The 18,933-nt window shown below is 43.8% G+C and overlaps 1 protein-coding gene across 1 annotated transcript in view; it reads right to left on the bottom strand.

Annotated features, from left to right (window-relative positions):
• Positions 1-866: 866 nt before the first annotated feature.
• Positions 867-18,933, bottom strand: part of PLCL2 (phospholipase C like 2) — a 111,880-nt gene continuing 93,813 nt past the window's right edge. The window contains exons 6-7 of the mRNA XM_054161224.1: positions 14,816-14,925; positions 867-1,493 (exon numbers count right to left, since the gene is read on the bottom strand). Coding sequence (XP_054017199.1) covers positions 1,314-1,493; positions 14,816-14,925 — 290 coding nt within the window. The 3' untranslated portion in view covers positions 867-1,313. The remainder of the gene's footprint in view (positions 1,494-14,815; positions 14,926-18,933) is intronic.

Genomic DNA, 18,933 nt, shown 5'->3' with positions numbered 1-18,933 from the left:
TCACCTATTCTGTAAGGAAGAAAATACTTGAAAAATAATAATAATAATAATAATAATAATAATTAAAAAAAGAAAGTTAAAATTTAATTAAAAGCTTTACTTTTCTGAGAGCAACCTCATAAAATTTTTTTTTTTCCTTTTTGTTTTTTTTTTTTCTTCATATGAGCACTTCACTTCACAAAATGAAAAACTATTTACAACCTTTTGCTTGCAGTTTGGTCACATTATCTACACACAGCTGCAGATCTTAGGCAAAATAGGTTTGTATCTTCTTCTGACACAGGCTATCAGATTCATTGCACATTTTCCTTTTACAGAATGGCTCTCCTATAGTGCACTGAAGTCAGTGATCACCACCTCATTACATTCTCAATTGAATTTATGGCTCAACAAGAAAAATCAACACCACTTCAAACCCCAAAAACTCTGAGCGGCTGAATTACACAGAGTGTGAAATCTGTGGATTCTTTTCTTTTCTCTTTTCTTTTCTTTACTTTACTTTTCTTTTCCTTTCCTTTCTTTTCTTTTCCTTTCTTTTCTTTTCTTTTCCTTTCTTTTCTTTTCTTTTTTTTCTTTTCTTTTCTTTTTTTTCTTTTCTTTTCCTTTCCTTTCTCTTTTTTCTTTTCTACTTTTCTTTTCTTTTCCTTTTCCCCTTTTCCTTTTCTCCTTTTCCTTTCCTTTCCTTTTCTCCTTTTCCTTTCCTTTTCCTTTCCTTTTCCTTTCCTTTCCTCCGTTTCCTTTTCCTTTCCTTTTCTCCTTTTCCTTTCCTTTTCCTTTTCCTTTCCTTTTCCTTTCCTTTTCCTTTCCTTTTCCTTTCATTTTCCTTTCCTCTTCCTTTTCCTTTCCTCTTTCCTTTTTCTGACCTGATTTCCACAAGACTCATTCACCTCCCCAGCACAATCAACTAACTGTGCAGAGAAACACAGGAGCTGCGCCGCCGATTCGTTTGACAACCTTGTCAAATCCTTCCCACCGCTTTCCCTCTAGCTAAGAGTTCAGTTGAAAATGTTCATTTCTCTATGGCACAAGAACGAGCTTTTCAGCACTCTGTTACTGAATTACAGTATCTTTTACATATATGGACTAGATTTTGGCCAAGACCGTCACCGTTTCCGTGTCGCACACCGGCGCTGGCTTCACAAGCAGAGCTGCTACATACATTCACAGTTTCGATAAGATTGTGATTAGCTTCTCCAGTTGTGCTTTAAAAAACTCCAAACGTTTCCCAACAGTTAAGTGCAAAAGCAAATGTCCTGCGCAGCTACACTTGGTCAGAGAGTTATAAACTCCATATTTACGAGAACAGCGTTCTCTCATTCTCCGTTTTCATCACCTGCTCTCTCAGGTATGACCTCCAGGCTCCGGCGGGGCTTTGAGATCTGTGCGTTTTCAGTGCCTGGCTTATTGAGTCCGCACGAAAGAGTCGCATAATGGATTTGTTTCAGGTTCTCCAGTGCTTCGTTTTTAGCATACTTGAGAAGATCAGCTTGTCCCTGTGAAAAATACATACAGTCAGAACACAGGTGGCAATGGGATTCTCATTGTTTTCCTCCCTTTCTGTTTGTTTCACATTAATGGTACAGTTGCCTTGCTAAATCAAACCAAACCAAAGAAAATGAACAACAAAACCAAACAAAACTCTCAAAGCCTGATAACCCAAAACAAAACTCAAAATTGGATTATGTGATGTTAGTAACAACCAAGCTCTTTGCTTCCACTGGAGCCATCTCCTCTGAAGGCTGAGAGACCTGGGGCTGCTTAGTCTGGAGAAGAGAAGTCTGAGAGGGCATTTAATAAAAGTTTCTAAATCTCTGAGGGCTGGGGGTCAGGAGGGAGGGGACAGGCTCTGCTCACTTGCACCCTGGGATAGGACAGGGGGCAACGGATAGAAACTCCACGCAGAAACTCTTCACTGTGAGGGTCATAGAGCACTGAAACAGGCACTCCAGAGAGTTGTGGAGTCTCCTTCTCTGGAGACCTTCAAGACCCATCAGGATGCATTCCTGTGTGACCTGTGCTGGATTCTATGGTCCTGCTTTGTCAGGGGGGTTGGACTCGATGACCTTCAGAGGTCCCTTCTAGCTCCTAACATCCTGTGAGCCTGAACTGGTTGTGTAAACCAGGGACAGAGATGATTCCTACCCAACAGCTTTCAGGAAAGTAATCTGTCCTTTATTATTAATCCATGTGGACTATAAATGTTTCTGCATAGAAAAAATAAATATGTGATGGCTGATTTTCAGTATTCAGTATTCAGTATCACTAAGGTTGGAAGAGACCTCAAAGATCATCGAGTCCAACCCGTCACCACAGACCTCATGACTAGAGTAGGGAGGACACTAGTGCCCACTGCAGGCTTGAACATTTTAATACTTCAGGGAGCCAATGAAATGTTTTGGAGCTTTGGTTCTTTGAGATTATTTTTTTCCCTAGCAATATGATTCGTTCAGTAGTGGCATGGTAAAGGATCAATATTTGTCAGAGCATGAAATATGAAAACACAAGTTGGCAAGCAACATATAAAAAAGGCAGTGATTACAGGGTTGTTTGCAGTTCAGTGCCAGCGCTGTCCCTCTTTATTTGTACTCTTACTCTTCATAGTACTTAAGTTTTAAGTATAAAGATGCAAGATAAACTACCCCAGAACTAGGTGATTTGGCTTTGTCCTGCAATATTAGCTACCTGATCTCTTTGACTAAAGCCCTGCCACAGCAATATCTCCCATTAGCAGTCTCTGGACTGGCTCTCCTGCAGCCATTGTCCCCCTGCCCTGCCCAAGGCTGTCATACATGGAGAGCACACTTGTCTGGTGGACACAGGAGCTCACAAACACATGCAGAAAGTCAGCACTGTGTCTGTACTCCTGAAGTAGTACAGCTTACAGAAAAGCTGCCCCACAGCTTACAGAAAAGCAAATGATGCTTCAAACATCCCACATTCTCAACAGTGTCATTTCCAACTGAAGGGAAGAAAAGCACACCAACAAACAAACAACCTCAGGTATTGCAAATGCTTGAGACTGTCAGTTCCTCTGTCTGACAAGGTGACTGCAGCTTTTCCTGTAATTGGGGTACTCATGTCTGTTCTGTGTAAATTCTGGCTCCTGGCAGACATCTGAAGAGATGCTAATGTCTCTTCTAAAGGCATAAGAGATATGTTGCCTCTCCTTCTCTGCCCCATGAGGTTGAAATCCAACTTTTCTTCTTTGATTTAACAACTGAAGGAGGAGAGGTAGAATGGCAAACACAAATGCGTGCACTCATTGTGTGCACTTCAGCTTTACTTGTTTAGCAACTCAGAACAGAAATACTATCCTATGAAGCAAGCAGTCACACATTTGAGCCACTCCAGCAAAACAAACACTGCTTTCTTCAAAGAAATTATGTGTCCCCCACCTTTACCCCAGACTCTAACTGCCAAAGTATTTTTTCCCAGTTACAGATTCCCAGATTGCACCGGGTTGGAAGGGACCCTCAAAGGTCATCTTGTTCAGCCTCCCAGCACTGAGCAGGGACACCTCCAGCTAGGTCAGGAAAAAAATGTAGAAGTTTACCAAGTTCATTTTTTTTTTCTGAAGAAAACCAGGGCTACCTTTTTTTCCCCCAAACTGACAAACAACTAAAAGCTAATTTAAAACACTCCAGCAGACTAAATGAGTCATATCTTGAGTGCATCTGTTTCTAGCCCAAGTTCCATTTTACATGGATTTGTAGAGTATAGTTCTGGAACTTTAATCAAGTTGTTTATTATAGGCAGCGCTGCTAGCAACAGCCTATTAGTAAAGGCTGCCCAAAACTTCTCATCTGAAAAACCAAAATGCTTTCAGCTGCTTATGTGCTTGCCAAACTCCAGCTACTTAAACTGATACTTTCTGTGTAGGATTTTTGCCATTGGCAGATTTTATTATTATAACTGTTTAATATTATTCCTTAACCTCATCCATATGGTTCATTCAGTTTTGAGAATAGAGACAGGAAAATGCTGTCAGGATTTTGTTAACACTCTTCCATCCTTCCTTCCCAATCCCACTTGGGGTAGGGGGTGTGTAATTCAAGTAACTTCAGGGACCCAGAGCAGTGGATCCAAAGTACAAGCTTTTAATAAACAAAAATCAGATTTTGAATGTGGTTAGTGCAATCACTCAGAACCTCATTCTCCATCATTCTTCAGCTCTTGACAACTCCAGCAATGTCGCAAGACAATGAATATTCCATTCCCAGACAAAAATGAATCTGCGTTAGAAGAAAAGGTTGGGGTTTTCCTGTATGGCTTCTCCAGGCCATCTTACCACCAACACTGGGCTGCCAATGCAGGCACTCCAAAAGCCAGCCTGGAGGAGTGGAAGGAAGAGCCTGGGACAGGGGAGAAAAGGAGGGGGCAAGAGCAATCTCTGGGACTGATCTGGCAAGAAGCCTCGGACTGCAGAAAGGGAAGTTGGACTGTACTGTACAAAGTAGAGACTAGATTTGACTGAAAGAGCAGATTGTGAAACAATGAAAAGCAAACACAATGCAGCCACACTGAATTTGGATCATACAGGTAAGCAGAGAAGGGAAATATTGAGGCAATGTTTGGGACGGGAATACAGAATGAAACCAGACTAGACAAAATCTACCACACCGAAATAAGCCTGGAAAAAAAGAGACAAGTAGAAGGACCAACAACTCAAAAACAGTGAGAGAGCTTAGTAATGAGACTTAAAGCTAGTGAGAGAGCAAACCAAAAATGCAGAGCAGGGAGAAGATTGAAGAATATAATGAAATCAGGTAAGGTGAGAAGAAAACTAACATCAAGTGTCATCTGAGGGGGTTCTCTAGAGAAGGCAAAGAGGAGCCAATATGAACAGAAAAGCAAAGGGGAAAAAACTGCCAGAAGAGAAAACTAGGAACTAAGTAGCAACAGCATACTGGATGGAGATGAGAGATGAAGGAGGAAGGCAGAGTTTCGCTCAAATGACTGGAGTTTTAAGGACTCTGGAATGTCTGGACAAGACTGAACAAGGAAGATAAACTTTGTAGACAAGAAAGGATCTGGGATAAGAGGCTTGATTATTGCTGTCAAGAAGTGACTAAGTATATTGGGCCATGCTGCTGAACTGAGAAAAATATGTTTGGGAAAGCGTGTTGTTATCTACTGGCATGTCTGGATCCACAGATAAAACGAGATCCAGCCACTGCTACCAAGCATGGCACAAGTTCAAGTGAGAGAGGTCTGCCCAATTGATGTGAAGCACTTAGATCTGTCCATGTACCGTCATGAAGCCATATGATGGGGTTAAAAAAAGCAGTATGCCTCTTAAAAATTCAAGTTGTAGTCACAGTAAATACTGCTCAGCAGCAGCAAAATGCATCTGAAAGGCAGAAAAACCAAAAAACCTGCCCACCCTCAATTAAAAAGAACTCCAAGACCTCCCTCCTGGTTATAAATCAAATGTCTCTTGTCCAGGGCCTCTCAAGATTGAGTTTCAGTTCCTTATATTCTGTGCACTCTGCAGCTGTGTAATATCCTTATTTTCACTGTAGATGCCATCAGTTGTCTGCAGGCTGGAACATCAGCATCCATCAGATCTACAGACTACTTGGATGTCTTTCCCCTTATTACCAGCCCCAAATGGCTACAGGATCTAGTCTGATAAAATGCATATTATAAAGTCAATGCAAGAAACCCAGCAATGGCTCAAACCTTGGTCAAGCAAATTTGTCATGGGAAGTAGAAAAAAATCCTACATTCAAAGAAACAGAATCACAGAAACATTCAGGTTGGAAAAGACCCTCAGGATCACCAAGTCCAGCCCAGAACCCTACTCTACAAGGGTCACCCCTAAACCATATCCCCAAACACCACATCCAAATCACCTTTAAATACATGTGGGTTGGGTGACTCAACCACCTCCCTGGGCAGCACAGTCCAATGCTTGACCACTTTTGCTGGGAAAAATTTCTTCCTACTGTCCAGTCTAAACCTACCCAGTCACAGCTTGAGGCCATTCCCTCTTCTTCTGTCACTAATGACCTGTGAGAAGAGACCAGCATCAGCCTCTCCACAACCTCCTTTCAGGTAGCTGTAGACATCAATGAGGTCTCCCCTCAGCCTCCTCTTTTTCACACTAACCATCCCCAGCTCCTTCAGTCACTCTTCATCAGATTTATTCTCTAGGCCCTTCCCCAGCTTCGTTGGCCTCCTCTGCACTGCCTCCAGCTCCTTCAAATCTCTCTTGTATTGAGGTGCCCAAAACTGAACACAATACTCAAGGTGTGGTCTCACCAGAGCTGAGTACAAAGAGACCATCACCTCTCTGCTCCTGCTGGACACAGCATTTCTAATCCTGGCCTGGATGCCGCTGGCTTTCTTGGCCACCTGGGCACACTGCTGGCTCCTATTCAGTTGCTCAACTGACAACGCTGATTCGTGGAGACTGGAGCAGTTGCAAAACCAAACACATATGTTTGTTGCTATGTGGTAGGGCTGCCTTTGTCAAACTTTCACCTCACGGAAATTGAAATGTCAATGAATTCAGACCTTGGTTTTGTCTGTCCAACACACCACAAACCTCCCAGCACTGCGGTGAACAGGCGGTTTGTGATCATTCCCAAGTGGGAACACCACCAGTGCACAGCACTGCAAGAGCACTGTCCTCACCACAGCAGATGGCAAGCGCTGCTCCCTTTCCTGCACCCTGGTTAAAATGCACTAACAGAGCTGAGTGCTGGGGAACTTCAACACCCATTTCACATATTGATATTGATAAGCTTTACAAGAATAATCAAGGACAAGCTGTTTTGAAGACAGACGTGAGAAAGGCCTGAAAGAAGGTCAAAGAACGTAGCTGATATACATTCACAAACTTTTAATAAGCAACAAGATAAAGAGTGTGAACTGATGGGGAAGCCAGATTACCTCTCTATCCCAATATACCTGCAACCATGACTCTCTTTTGTTCATTGTTTTGGTTTGTGTTTTGTTTAGTTTGGGTTTTTCACTCAGCATCAAAAATCTTCTGTTTGTTTTGACCTTTTTGGCTAAGAATGGCTTTACACCTCAGCTCCTTGTCATGGCTGTTAGGAACAAGTTCTTTACTATGAGGGTGGTGGAATACTGGAATAGGTTGCCCAGGGAGGTGGTTGAGGCTCCTTCTCTGGAGATATTCAAGGCAAGCCTGAGAAGGCCCTGGACAACCTGATCTAGTTGAGGATGTCCCTGCTGACTGCAGGGAGGTTGGACTGGATGAGCTTTGGAGGTCTCTTCCGCCCAGACCATTCCATGATTCTGAGGTTCAGACCCAGCCATCAGCTCAGCCACTCACACAAGTGCCCCCTTATTGGGATGAGAAGGAAAATCCTGAGAAAAAAGCACAACCCCATGGGTTGAGGTAAGGAGAGTTTAACACAACAGGACAAAGAAAGGAAAAAACAAACAGGAACGAATAAAACTAATGAAATAGTATAGAAAGTGAGTGATCCAAAATGCAGCACTGACCACAATGGCCCAAAACCAACTAGCTGCTTGAAGCAGCCAGGCTTGACCCAGCCAGCCCTCCCCTATGCAGCAGGCATGACATCAGTATGGTGTCAAATACCCCCTTGGCTGGTTCAGCTGCCTGCCTTGGCTGTAACCCTCCCAGCTTCTTGGGGGGCAAGTTAATTAAAAACTAACCCCATCCTAGCCAAATCAAGGACACTCCTGAAAGTTAATTACAAATTAAACCAAAGTGGATCCTAATCAGTTCTCATACTTATGAAATGAGATATCATTTCAGAGTCAATCAGATACAGCATCAACCAGAATGTCTCAGCACAACTCCCTTCACAGTCTGGTATGAATTTACTGAGGATTTTGGTGTAACAGCTTCTTCAGTGCATGTGTGAATATGAAAGTAAAACTGTAGAGATGACATTTGAGATAACTGCTGCATGAACTTACTTCTAAAGAAAAAATCCCAAGAAACTGTATCAGTAATGACTGGGCTTTAGCCTGGGTTCTGAGACCCAAAGTTCTTCTCAGGAAAAGAGTCACAGTTTGAAGGGGGAAACTTTAGCCTAGTCCCTGACTGCAGAGACTGAATATAAATTACCACTGGATAGAAAAGAAAAATAATGCTAAGGTCTATGCAATTCATTGGTTTGCTAATGGGATACAGAGCAGAGACATAAACAGTTCTTGCTCTCTTTTATTCTCCTGTCACTTCTGCTTGCAGCTTTCCTCTCCCTCTCTCCTGCGGCCTTGCCAGGGCTATCTCTGTTTGGACTACTGTGTGAGGTAACAGGAAGAAGAGAGGGAGGGAGTGGAGGAGGAGGTGAACAGGTACCCCTGGATCCATCCAGGGGGGTCTGAGGAGTTTCTGCGTTGTTTATAAACTGTAAATATATCTATATTGTACATCTGTGGTATATTTTGTGCATATTCATTGCATTCCATATTTCTAGATAGTAGTTTGCTTGTAAATAGAGCTTCATTTGCTTCCATCCCAAACTGAGCTAGTCTGGCAATTTTAATCTGGGGGGTAGTTTCTGCAAGTTAGCTGGGGGGTAGTTTCAACCCACCACAAAAATTAAGATGCCAGTATTCCTTTCTCAAAGTGTTTCTCTTAGCGGTGGCTGCTAGGTACACAATGGGACATACTGCAGTGTTCCATCCCCAGCTGGAGTGCTCTGAGTGCACTTACAGATTTAGAACATAAAGAACCTAACTTCCTAACTTCTAAATATGGGTTTAATTAGGAACCAGAATCCCATTAGACCAGCAACATCAAGAAACTAGTAGTTTTAGATATTCAAACTGAACTGGGATGTGGGAGGCTTTCTGAGTACTTACAGGACTAGGCAGCAGCTATCAGAAATCTTTCTGAATACTCTGTGGTGACAACAGTGCTGCCTGAATCCTCTTCTAGACTTGGTCTATAAAATTCAGATTACTTCTTTTAAAAAAATCAAAGTTTAAAGACTCATAGCACAAGAAGCCTCTAACAAATGTTGGATTCAGGAGTCCCTCCTTCATTTCAAGGACTTCCATTGAACTCTGAGTTTAGAAGAGCTTTTTGTTGGAGTCTTTTATATCAAAGAAGCTGTTAAGCTCTTCCTATGGGCATCTCAAATTCTGACCCTATAATGTCAGCTTTGCTATGCCAGGAAAGTCCATCAATTGTTACATAAGGTTGTTGTAGGAGTCTGCTGCAACAGTGCTTGGAGTGATTGTCTGTCTTCAACTGGCAGAAAATGTGATTATCCATGTTTAGGAAATATGAGTGCTATCAGTCTGAGTAATAGCAATAAATAAATTACCAGCAAATGCTCTTGCAAACTGTCTGTCTGAAAGCAAGGAATGTTCTACCAATGTACAATCTCTAAAGCTCTCAGCTGGGCAACAGAGTTCACTGCAGCAGACTAGATTTACTCTAAGTGGTGTTATTAAGTTAACCAAGTGTCTCTATGTGCATACAGAGGGGCTGCAAGAGGATGGGAGTTGTGTGCATGTACACACAACACAAACTAGATGGAGGTACTTCAGCAGAATTCAAACATGCTGCACCAATAAAGAACTTGGTCATGTGGCTTGGAGCAGAGGAGCCTGAGGGGTGAATTCATTCATGTTGATAAAGATGTGCACGGTGAGTGCCAAGAGGATAGAGCCAGGCTCTGCTGGGTGATGCCCAATGACAGCACAAGGGGCACTGGTGGAAGTTTATAGAATTATAGAATGAACCAGGTTGGAAAAGATCTTCGGGATCATCAAGTCCAACCTATCACCCAACTCCATCTAATCAACTAAACCATGGCACCAAGCACCCCATCCAGTCTCTTCCTAAACACCTCCAGGGATGGTGACTCCACCACCTCCCCAGGCAGCACATTCCAATGGCCAATCACTCTCTCTGTATAGAACTTCTTCCTAACATCCATCCCTAACCTCCCCTGCTGCAGCTTGAGACTGTGTCCTCTTGTTCTGGTGCTGGTTGCCTGGGAGAAGAGACCAGTCCCTGCCTGTCTACAACCTGCCTTCAGGTAGTTGTAGACAGCAAGAAGGTCTCCCCTGAGCCTCCTCTTCTTCAGGCTAAGCAACCCCAGCTCCCTCAGCCTCTCCTCACAGGGCTGTGCTCCAAACCCCTCCCCAGTTTTGTTGCCCTTCTCTGGACATGTTCCAGCAAATCAACATCTTTCTGGGGGCCAGAACTGGACACAGTACTCAAGGTTGAAGAACAGAGGAAGTTCCATGGAAACATGAAGAAAAAATGTTTCCCTGTGAGAGTGACAGAAGACTGGCACAGGCTGCCCAGGGGGCTTGTGCAATCTCCCTCTCTGGAGATATTCAAAACCTGCCTGGATGTTTCCCTGTGTGATCTGCTCTAGGTGCTCCTGCTCTGGCAGGAGGGTTGGACTGGATGATCTTTCAAGGCCCCTTCCAGCCCCTAACATTCTGTGTGATTCAAATCAGGAAAAATAAAATCCTTTGAACTCATAACTGTGAAATGTGCATGCACACAGAGGACCTTAACAGCTATGTCAGATGTTCTAAACAAATAGTTCCCCTAGAACGAAGTTGTCAATTTTCTTTTATCAGACTTTCCATTGCATCAGCTGTAGTCAAAATGTCCCTGTTGAGGGGGGGAGGAAAAAAAATCAGTATGTGCCTTGAGGGTACAATGCAGCTTAATCTGTTTGGAGAATAAATCAGCTACGCCATGTGAGCATTTTACAGTTCCTCTGTGGGGGAGCTGAGGATGGCGCTCATGCACAATCATTTAGCACTACTGTTCTCAGCCACACAGCAGTTCCTAAATCCCAGCCAAGAGAACATGCAAAATGCTGTTCCTAATCACAAGAAGAACAAAAAGTTAAATCCGTCTAAGCACGGCACTGCCTTCAGAGCGTTGGTTGCTCAATTGTCTGGCTCGCTGAAGAGCAAAATTTGAGGCCACTGAACAGAAAGGGGTTTATTTTTGTGCTGTTTGAGAGGGAAGTTAATTTGGTGTAGGCAGGGAAATCCACAGGGAAAAAATTATTCCTCTTGAAGTGGCTCAGATTGTCCTTCTCTTAATCCATGTTTACTCTGAAAAATGCGAGCATTCCCTTTCCATCCCTGATCTCACATAGTTTTTAGAGCTGGTAAAATGTAACAACATACCAGAACTCTCTGCAACATCTCCTGTTAGAAGCTTCCACAACAGGCTGGTTAAATACCTTGCCCATTTTCCTGATAAACTATTCGTTACGGGGCAAACTGTACCTTCCTACAGAAAGGACCTTAGTCTGCAAGCAGAAAGAAAACAAGTCAATGTTGAAAAGATTGTCTCAATAATCTCTTCAAAAGGAAGGCCTTCTAACTAAGGATATGCACAAAAGCCAGGATGTGCTCTGAAGAGCCAGTTCATGTGGGTTCCCTCATTCCTGGCTGAGGCAGAAATCACGACTTCACATTTCAGTCGCTCACCAACTGCAAGCCTCCCACCCACCAACCCTTATGTTCTGAATGGGAAACTCAAGATGAAGCAAAGGTACTGCTGTTTCAGGCTGCATTAAAACAGATTTGCCTATCCAAGCTGTTATCTGACACCTCTGATAGAAAATTAAGGAGGGATAAGAACTTAGTTCCTTGACATCTGCCCAAACCCACTGAACCAACTCCTTTCTTTCCCCTAGGTAGCACAGAAATGGTAACTGACACATCCCATAGGCTGTCTTCAAATAATGGAAAAGTGATAGTCTGATCCTTTTAGCTACAGGCAGAACCTGCACACATCTTAGAATGTATTAAATGTGCACACTGCAGCAAATGTCACCTCCTTTTAATCCTCCTTTGTATCACAGTATCACAGTACAGTATCACAGTAAATTAGAGGTTGGAAAGGACCTCCAGAGATCACCAAGTCCAACCCCCCTGCCAAAGCAGGATCACCCAGGGTTGTCTGCCCAGGAATGCATCCAGGAGGGTTCGAATGCGTCCAGAGAAGGAGACTCCACAACCTCTCTGGGCAGTCTGTTCCAGTGCTCCATCAACCTCACTGCAAAGAGGTTTCTCCTCATGTTGAGGTGAAATCATCTATGTTCCAGCTTGTACCTGCTGTTCCTTGGCTTATTATTGTGCACCAGGGAAAAGAGCTTGGCCCCTTCCACTTGACACCCACCACTCAGGTATTTATAGACATTGATCAGATGCCCTCTCAGTCTTCTCCAGACTAAACAGCCCCAGGGCTCTCAGTCTCTCTTCACAAGGGAGATGCTCAAGGCCCCTAATCATCCTCGTGGCACTCCCTTGGATTCTCTCCAGCAGGTCTCTGTCTCTCTTGAACTGAGGAGCCCAAAACTGGACACAGTATTCTAGGTGTGGTGTCAGCAGAGAGAGTAAAGGGGGAGAAGAACCTCCCTAGAGCTGCTGGATGCACTTTTCTTGATGCACCCCAGAATACCATTGGCTCTCTTGGCCACAAGGGCACATTGCTGTCCCATGGAGAAGTTGCTGTCCACCAGCACTTCAAGGTCTTTCTCTGTGGAGCTGCTTTCCAGCAGGGCAGTCCCCAACCTGTGCTGGTGCCTGTTGTTATTCCTCCACAGATGCAGGACCCTGCACTTGTCCTTATTGAACTTCATGAGGTTTGCCTGCACCCAGCTCTCAACCTGTCCAGATTACACTGGGTGGCAGCTCAGCCTGCCAGATGTCAGCCACCCCCCCAGTTTTGTAACATCAGTGAACTTGCTGAGGGTACTCAGTCCCCTCAGCCAGGTCATTGATAAAGATACTGATCTTTGCAGCACAACGCAAGGAGCACCAAGTAACACTGTGAAATCCTAACAGTTGAAATCAAGATGGAAAGCTAGGGAAACACAGGTGCATTACTGCTTTCCTGTAGTAGCTGACTGTAAGAGGAGACAACAGGGGAACTCTGTTTGCAGTAAGAACTAAAAAAAACGTGTGTGGGAGAAAACAAGTTTCTGTAGAATTAAAATAGACTTTAATGTAGTGATGAAATATTTGATTGAGTGGGAGAGAAGAACTCATTAGTGGATGTACACATAAAACTTGAATAATTTGGGCTATAAGCATAGTGTCAGGGGAATAAATTAAGAGACAAAATTTTGCTCTCTGTATAAATTTTTGTATACTCTGCCAAGATGAAAGACCAAGATGAAACCCAAACTGTTCCACATTCTGGTTTAAGGGTCCCTACCTGAAAGCTTTTTTTATACTGCATCACTCACTGTTGTAACAAAACAAGCACAAGTGGCTCAACAAAATGCAAAGAGAATCTCCAGGTCACATACACTCAACTTATTCCAGTCTGGATCACTAATCTATTTTGTATGTAACATTAATCACTATTCATCCCTAACTGCAGGACCAACAGCTTGCCTTTTGTTTGTTTTCAGTAACCACATTAACCTTAACTCTCTTGTGTCCTTTCAAATCCCAAATCTGGGTTTAAACAGTGGCATAGCTTCCTTTCAGCCCAATCACACACAGAATCACACAGAATGCTAGGGGCTGGAAGGGACCTCAAAAGAGCATCCAGTCCAGCCCCCCTGCCAGAGCAGGATCACCTAGAGCAGATCACACAGGAACACATCCAGGAGGGTCTTGAATATCTCCAGAGAGGGAGACTCCACAACCCCCCTGGGCAGCCTGGTCCAGTACTCTGTCACCCTCACAGGGGAAAAATTCTTCCTCATGTTCACATGGAACTTCCTATGCCACAACTTCCACCACTGCCCCTTGTGCTGTCATTGGGCATCACCCAGCAGAGCCTGGCTCCATCCTCTTGGCACTCACCCTGCATATCCTTACCAACACGAATGAGGTTACCTCTCAGTCTTCTCTCCAAGATAAAGTGCCCTCAGCTCCCTCAGTCTCTCCTCATAAAGATGTTCCACTCCCTTAATCATTTTTGTGGCTCTGCTCTGGATTCTTTCAAGCAGTTCCCTGAGGTCCTTCCTGAACTGAGGGGCCCAGAGCTGGACACAATACTGCAGATGCAGCCTCACCAGGGCAGAGCAGAGGGAGAGGAGAACTTCTCTTGACCTACTAACCACAGCCCTTCTAATCCATCTCAGGACACCATTGGGCTTCTTGGCCACAAGAGCACACTGCTGTCTCATGGTCAACCTCCCATCCACTAAGACCCCCAGGTCCTTTTCCCCTTCACTGCTCTCCAACAGGTCAGCCTCCAATCTATATTGATACCTGGGGTTATTCTTTCCCAGGTGCAAGACTCTACACTTGCCCTTCTTGGGTTTTATTCTCCCTGCCCAACTCTCCACCTACGTCTCACTGAGTGATAGCACAACCCTCCTATGTCATCCACTTCACCCAGTTTTGTGTCATCAGCAAACTTGCTGACAGTGCTCTCTGTGCCCTCATCCATGTCACTAATGAATATATTGAACAAAACTGGTCCCAGTACTGACCCCTGAGGGACTCCACTAGATACAGGCCTCCAACCAGACTCCTGTCTGGGGGAACTGGTTTCAGACCCTTCCCCCTTCGAATCTAGTTTAAAGCCCTGTCAATGAGTCCTGCCACCTTCCTTCCTAGAACCCCTTTCCCTCTGTGGGATAGGCCATTCTCATGCACTAAGATCTTTCTCCCCCTCTGGGATGGATGTACTCCATCTGCTGCTGGCTGACCTGGTGCCATAGAAAGTTCCCCAAGATTAAAAAACCCCAAATTCTTCTGGTAGCACCAGCCTCTGAGCCACTTGTTAATTACAGCTGCTTTCCTGTTCCTTTCGGTATTGCTTCCTGCAACTAAGGGTATCGATGAAAAGATCACCTAGAATATCAGTTGTGAATGGAAAAACACAGTAACGACCCAAAAGAGGACACCTTACCTTTAAAATTGTAATGTTCCATGTAAAACTTTCCACAGATTTCTGCAGTTTTCTTTCTTTCAAACCTTCTCTGGCTCCTATGTTGTGTAGGTTTTCATGGAACTCCATAGCTATGGAGAACAAAAGAGGAACAGAGTTTCTATTTGAATACATTTTTGTGATCACAGAGATACCAAAACTAAGAAGGCAAAAGGAAAGTGAAAAAGCTTCAGAACATTTATTCCTCAAGCACAAGTGAATCTGATTTAGTAATGGGCAACATTATGCAACATACCAATATACACAAATCTCTCTTAAGCCAGAATCTACTCTCAAGTACCTGTGGGGTCACTGCCTGGAGCCAAGCAAATATTTACTCTACAAAAATACTCTTTAAGTACAACTGAATTTATTGTACCATATGCAAAAATCTTTTTTTGTGAATTGCTATAGAATGGAAACAGTAAGTTAATGAAACACTCTGTCCCCAAGAATTTATCTTGTGCCTTGCTCTTTCATGCAGTAAATTCACATCACAGTTGTCCAACTTATATGCTGGGGCCAGCACAGAAAATAACCTTTTGACCTTTCCCCTGAGGAGAAAAAGACTTACTGCCTCCCTGAGCAACCTCTTCCAGTGTTCCACTACCCTCATAGTAAAGAGCTTCTTCCTAACAACCAATCTCAATCTGCCCTTCTCTAGTTTGAAGCCATTGCCATTTGTCCTGTCCCTGCAGGCCTTTGTAAACAGTCTCTCTCCATCCTTTCTGTAGGAAGTCACACATTAAATTCTGCTCTCAGGGTTATCTCATATATAAAGGGCATTTTGAGGGCAGGTGGTTGTGACTTACACCGATGAACCAAGTTACAGCTTAAGTACAAATTAGAATTTTAAGTGTGTAAATGCTTGAGATGATCTTTTTGCCTAGTGAGCATGCATGCTTCCAAATTCCCATGTAATCAATTATCATGGAATATCATATGGACTTGAGCTGGCTGTCAATTCTAGATTAGATTGACTTGTAAGGACATGGTAGTATCTGTTCTTCATAACCTCTCTCTACTCCCCACTCATGTCTCATTACAAGAAAGAGATATGACTGAATGTTTGCATCATTCCTTCCACAGTATCACCAAGGTTGGAAGAGACCTCAAAGATCATCGAGTCCAACCTGTCACCACAGACCTCATGACTAGACCATGGCACCAAGTGCCACGTCCAATCCTCTCTTGAACACCTCCAGGGATGGTGACTCCACCACCTCCCTGGGCAGCACATTCCAATGGCTAACAACCCTCTCTGTGAAGAACTTTCTCCTCACTTTGAGTCTAAACCTCCCCTGGTGCAGCTTGAGACTGTGTCCCCTTGTTCTGGTGCTGGTTGCCTGGGAGAAGAGACCAACCCTTCCTGGCTACAATCTCCTTTCAGGTAGTTGTAGAGGGCAATAAGGTCACCCCTGAGCCTTCTCTTTGCCAGGCTAAACAATCTCAGCTCCCTCAGCCTCTCCTCATAGGGCTTGTGCTCAAGGCCTCTCCCCAGCCTTGTTGCCCTTCTCTGGACACATTCAAGTGTCATAGCACCAAGTGCCACATCCAATCCCCTCTTGAACACCTCCAGGGACAGTGACTCCACCACCTCCCTGGGCAGCACATTCCAATGACGAACGACTCTCTCGGTGAAGAACTTTCTCCTCACCTCCAGCACCTCCCTCACCTCCCTCCTATTTTTGTATATACATACACTTTAAAAATTATTCATAAATTCACTTGAAAGACAGAATTGTTCTTTTTAGCCTTTCTTGATAATTCAAATTTTATTACAATAAATGGGTAAATTAAACTACCAAGTTATATTTTTTGGTAGCACTTCTCCACAGCTATGCAGGAGTATAGAGGGAATGGTTTAGACTGGATCTTAGGAAGAAGTTCTTCAGTATGAGAGTGGTGGGATTCTGAAATAAGACTGCCCAGAGAGGTTGTGGATGCCTCCTCCCTGGGGATGTTCAAGGCCAGGTTGAGTGAGGCCTTGAGTAGCCCATGGCAGGGAGGCTGGAGCAGATGATCTCAAAGGTTCCTTCCAACCTAAGCCATTCTGAGATTCATATTCTATTTCCCTGTAACAGATTTCTAACCAGATAACAAAGTGAGGTTCATTCATCCACCACTGTTTCCAAGTATCCATTTGCTGTTCACATAATCAAAAAAACCCCATAAACCCTCAATATGACCATGGAATGGTTATGGACAGATCCATAATTACATTACATTTCTAAAACCACCATGAAAGATATGGATTTTCTGACCTGTACAATGAATTCTGAGGCCATGCAGCTAAACTTTTGGAGTTTTGTACCTCATCTTCTTTATAAATACTGCCCCTTCAAATCCATGGGTGCTAGTGATCAATAATAACCTGGAATAGAAGCCACTCAAAGAGCAATTAAGAACAATAATGCTCTGTAGATTTCAGACTTTATATATATATGAAGCCACTAGTATCTCAAACATGGAGACAGTGGCAACCAGATTCTGCTAGCTAGAAGAGCTCTTTTCTGGTTCACCTCCTGTAAGTCACTCTCTCCCCTCATTACACTCATGTTAAGTTCTATTTCTGTTCTGCCAAAGCCATTTCACTCAACCTGAATACTCCTGACTGTAAGCAGCAGCAGCTCAGTGCCCTTTTTCAGAAACTGAAACTGAGTCAGACTGTCCTACCAGGGCATAGAGATGTCAGCCCTAAGCAAACAAGTACCTCCTGCTCAAACAGCACCAGCCACACCCCTATCATCAACATCTCTTCTGAACTGTATAGGACAACTCCCTGTTACCACAATAAACTAAAGCTAACCTAACTCTAAACATATAACCAGGGAGAAGTGGATTTCAATTCTATTTCTGTTACTGGTTTGCCTGGTAAACTGGAATGGATTCTTGCACCTCAGTCTCGTTTTTTCCATGTGCTGCACGGAAGGAATGACATTTGCTATGCAATCTATGGACAACTTTATTGTAGAGGATGAATGCAGCGCAGTCACTCCTTGCATTTTGCCTTGGAACTGCTTCATGCATTGAGAGTGGCAAAGTAATGACAAAAACGTGACATTCCAAAGTGAAACTGACTTCTAAGAGAGAACAGAAAAGGGGGGGGGAGGGGAGGGGAAGATGAAAGAGCTTTTCATTTAGAGCTAAATTAATAACATGAAAAATATGTCCATATGAATTCATGTAAAAGTGCCATTAAGATATGCTTCCAAAGAAAGATGAATATTAAATTACTCTTTTTTATATAAATACATAGGATTTTTCATACCCTTGCACGTAAAAATTCCTCTCTCGCTCTCCATAAGATGCAGTAAGCAAATTATTTTTATGGCATTTAATTACCTCTAGAGCTATTATCATAGTATCATAGTATCAGTCAGGGTTGGAAGGGACCACAAGGATCAGCTAGTTCCAACCCCCCTGCCATGGGCAGGGACACCCCACACTACATCAGGCTGGCCAGAGCTTCATCCAGCCTGGGCTTAAGCCCCTCCAGGGACAGGGCCTCAACCACCTCCCTGGACAACCCATTCCAGGGCTTCACCACTCTCATGGGGAAGAACTTCCTCCTCACATCCAGCCTGAATCTCCCCACCTCCAGCTTCATTCCATTCCCCCCAGTCCTATCACTACCTGAGATCCTGAGAAGTCCCTCCCCAGCCTTCTTGTAGGCCCCCTTCAGATACTGGAAGGCCACAATTAGGTCACCTCAGAGCCTTCTTTCTCCAGACTGAACAGCCCCAACTCTTTCAGTCCGTCCTCATAGAAGAGGTGCTCCAGCCCTCTGATCATCCTTGTGGCCCTCGTGGTCTGTTAGCAAACCTGACCTGCCTGAGGGTTCTTGGATGACAAGACATAATACTAACCTGATTTATCATCCTTAATATAGTTCTGCATGTACCACCTGCTTAATCCAGAAAGCACAAGTTACTCATTTTCCATTTACAGTGAGTGGTAGATGTTGGAAAGGATACCACCCTCAAGTTCCTGAGTGATCACAAAGATTAAACAGGATGTCTGCTCTTCCTGTGTTCAGAGAGAATCTCCTGGGTTTTCCCTTGTGCCCACTGCACAAGTATTTTTATCTATAATGAAAG

Source organism: Dryobates pubescens, chromosome 4 (assembly GCF_014839835.1).
Source record: "Dryobates pubescens isolate bDryPub1 chromosome 4, bDryPub1.pri, whole genome shotgun sequence".
Taxonomy (NCBI): domain Eukaryota; kingdom Metazoa; phylum Chordata; class Aves; order Piciformes; family Picidae; genus Dryobates; species Dryobates pubescens.
This window is presented reverse-complemented; position numbering and strand designations above follow the sequence as displayed.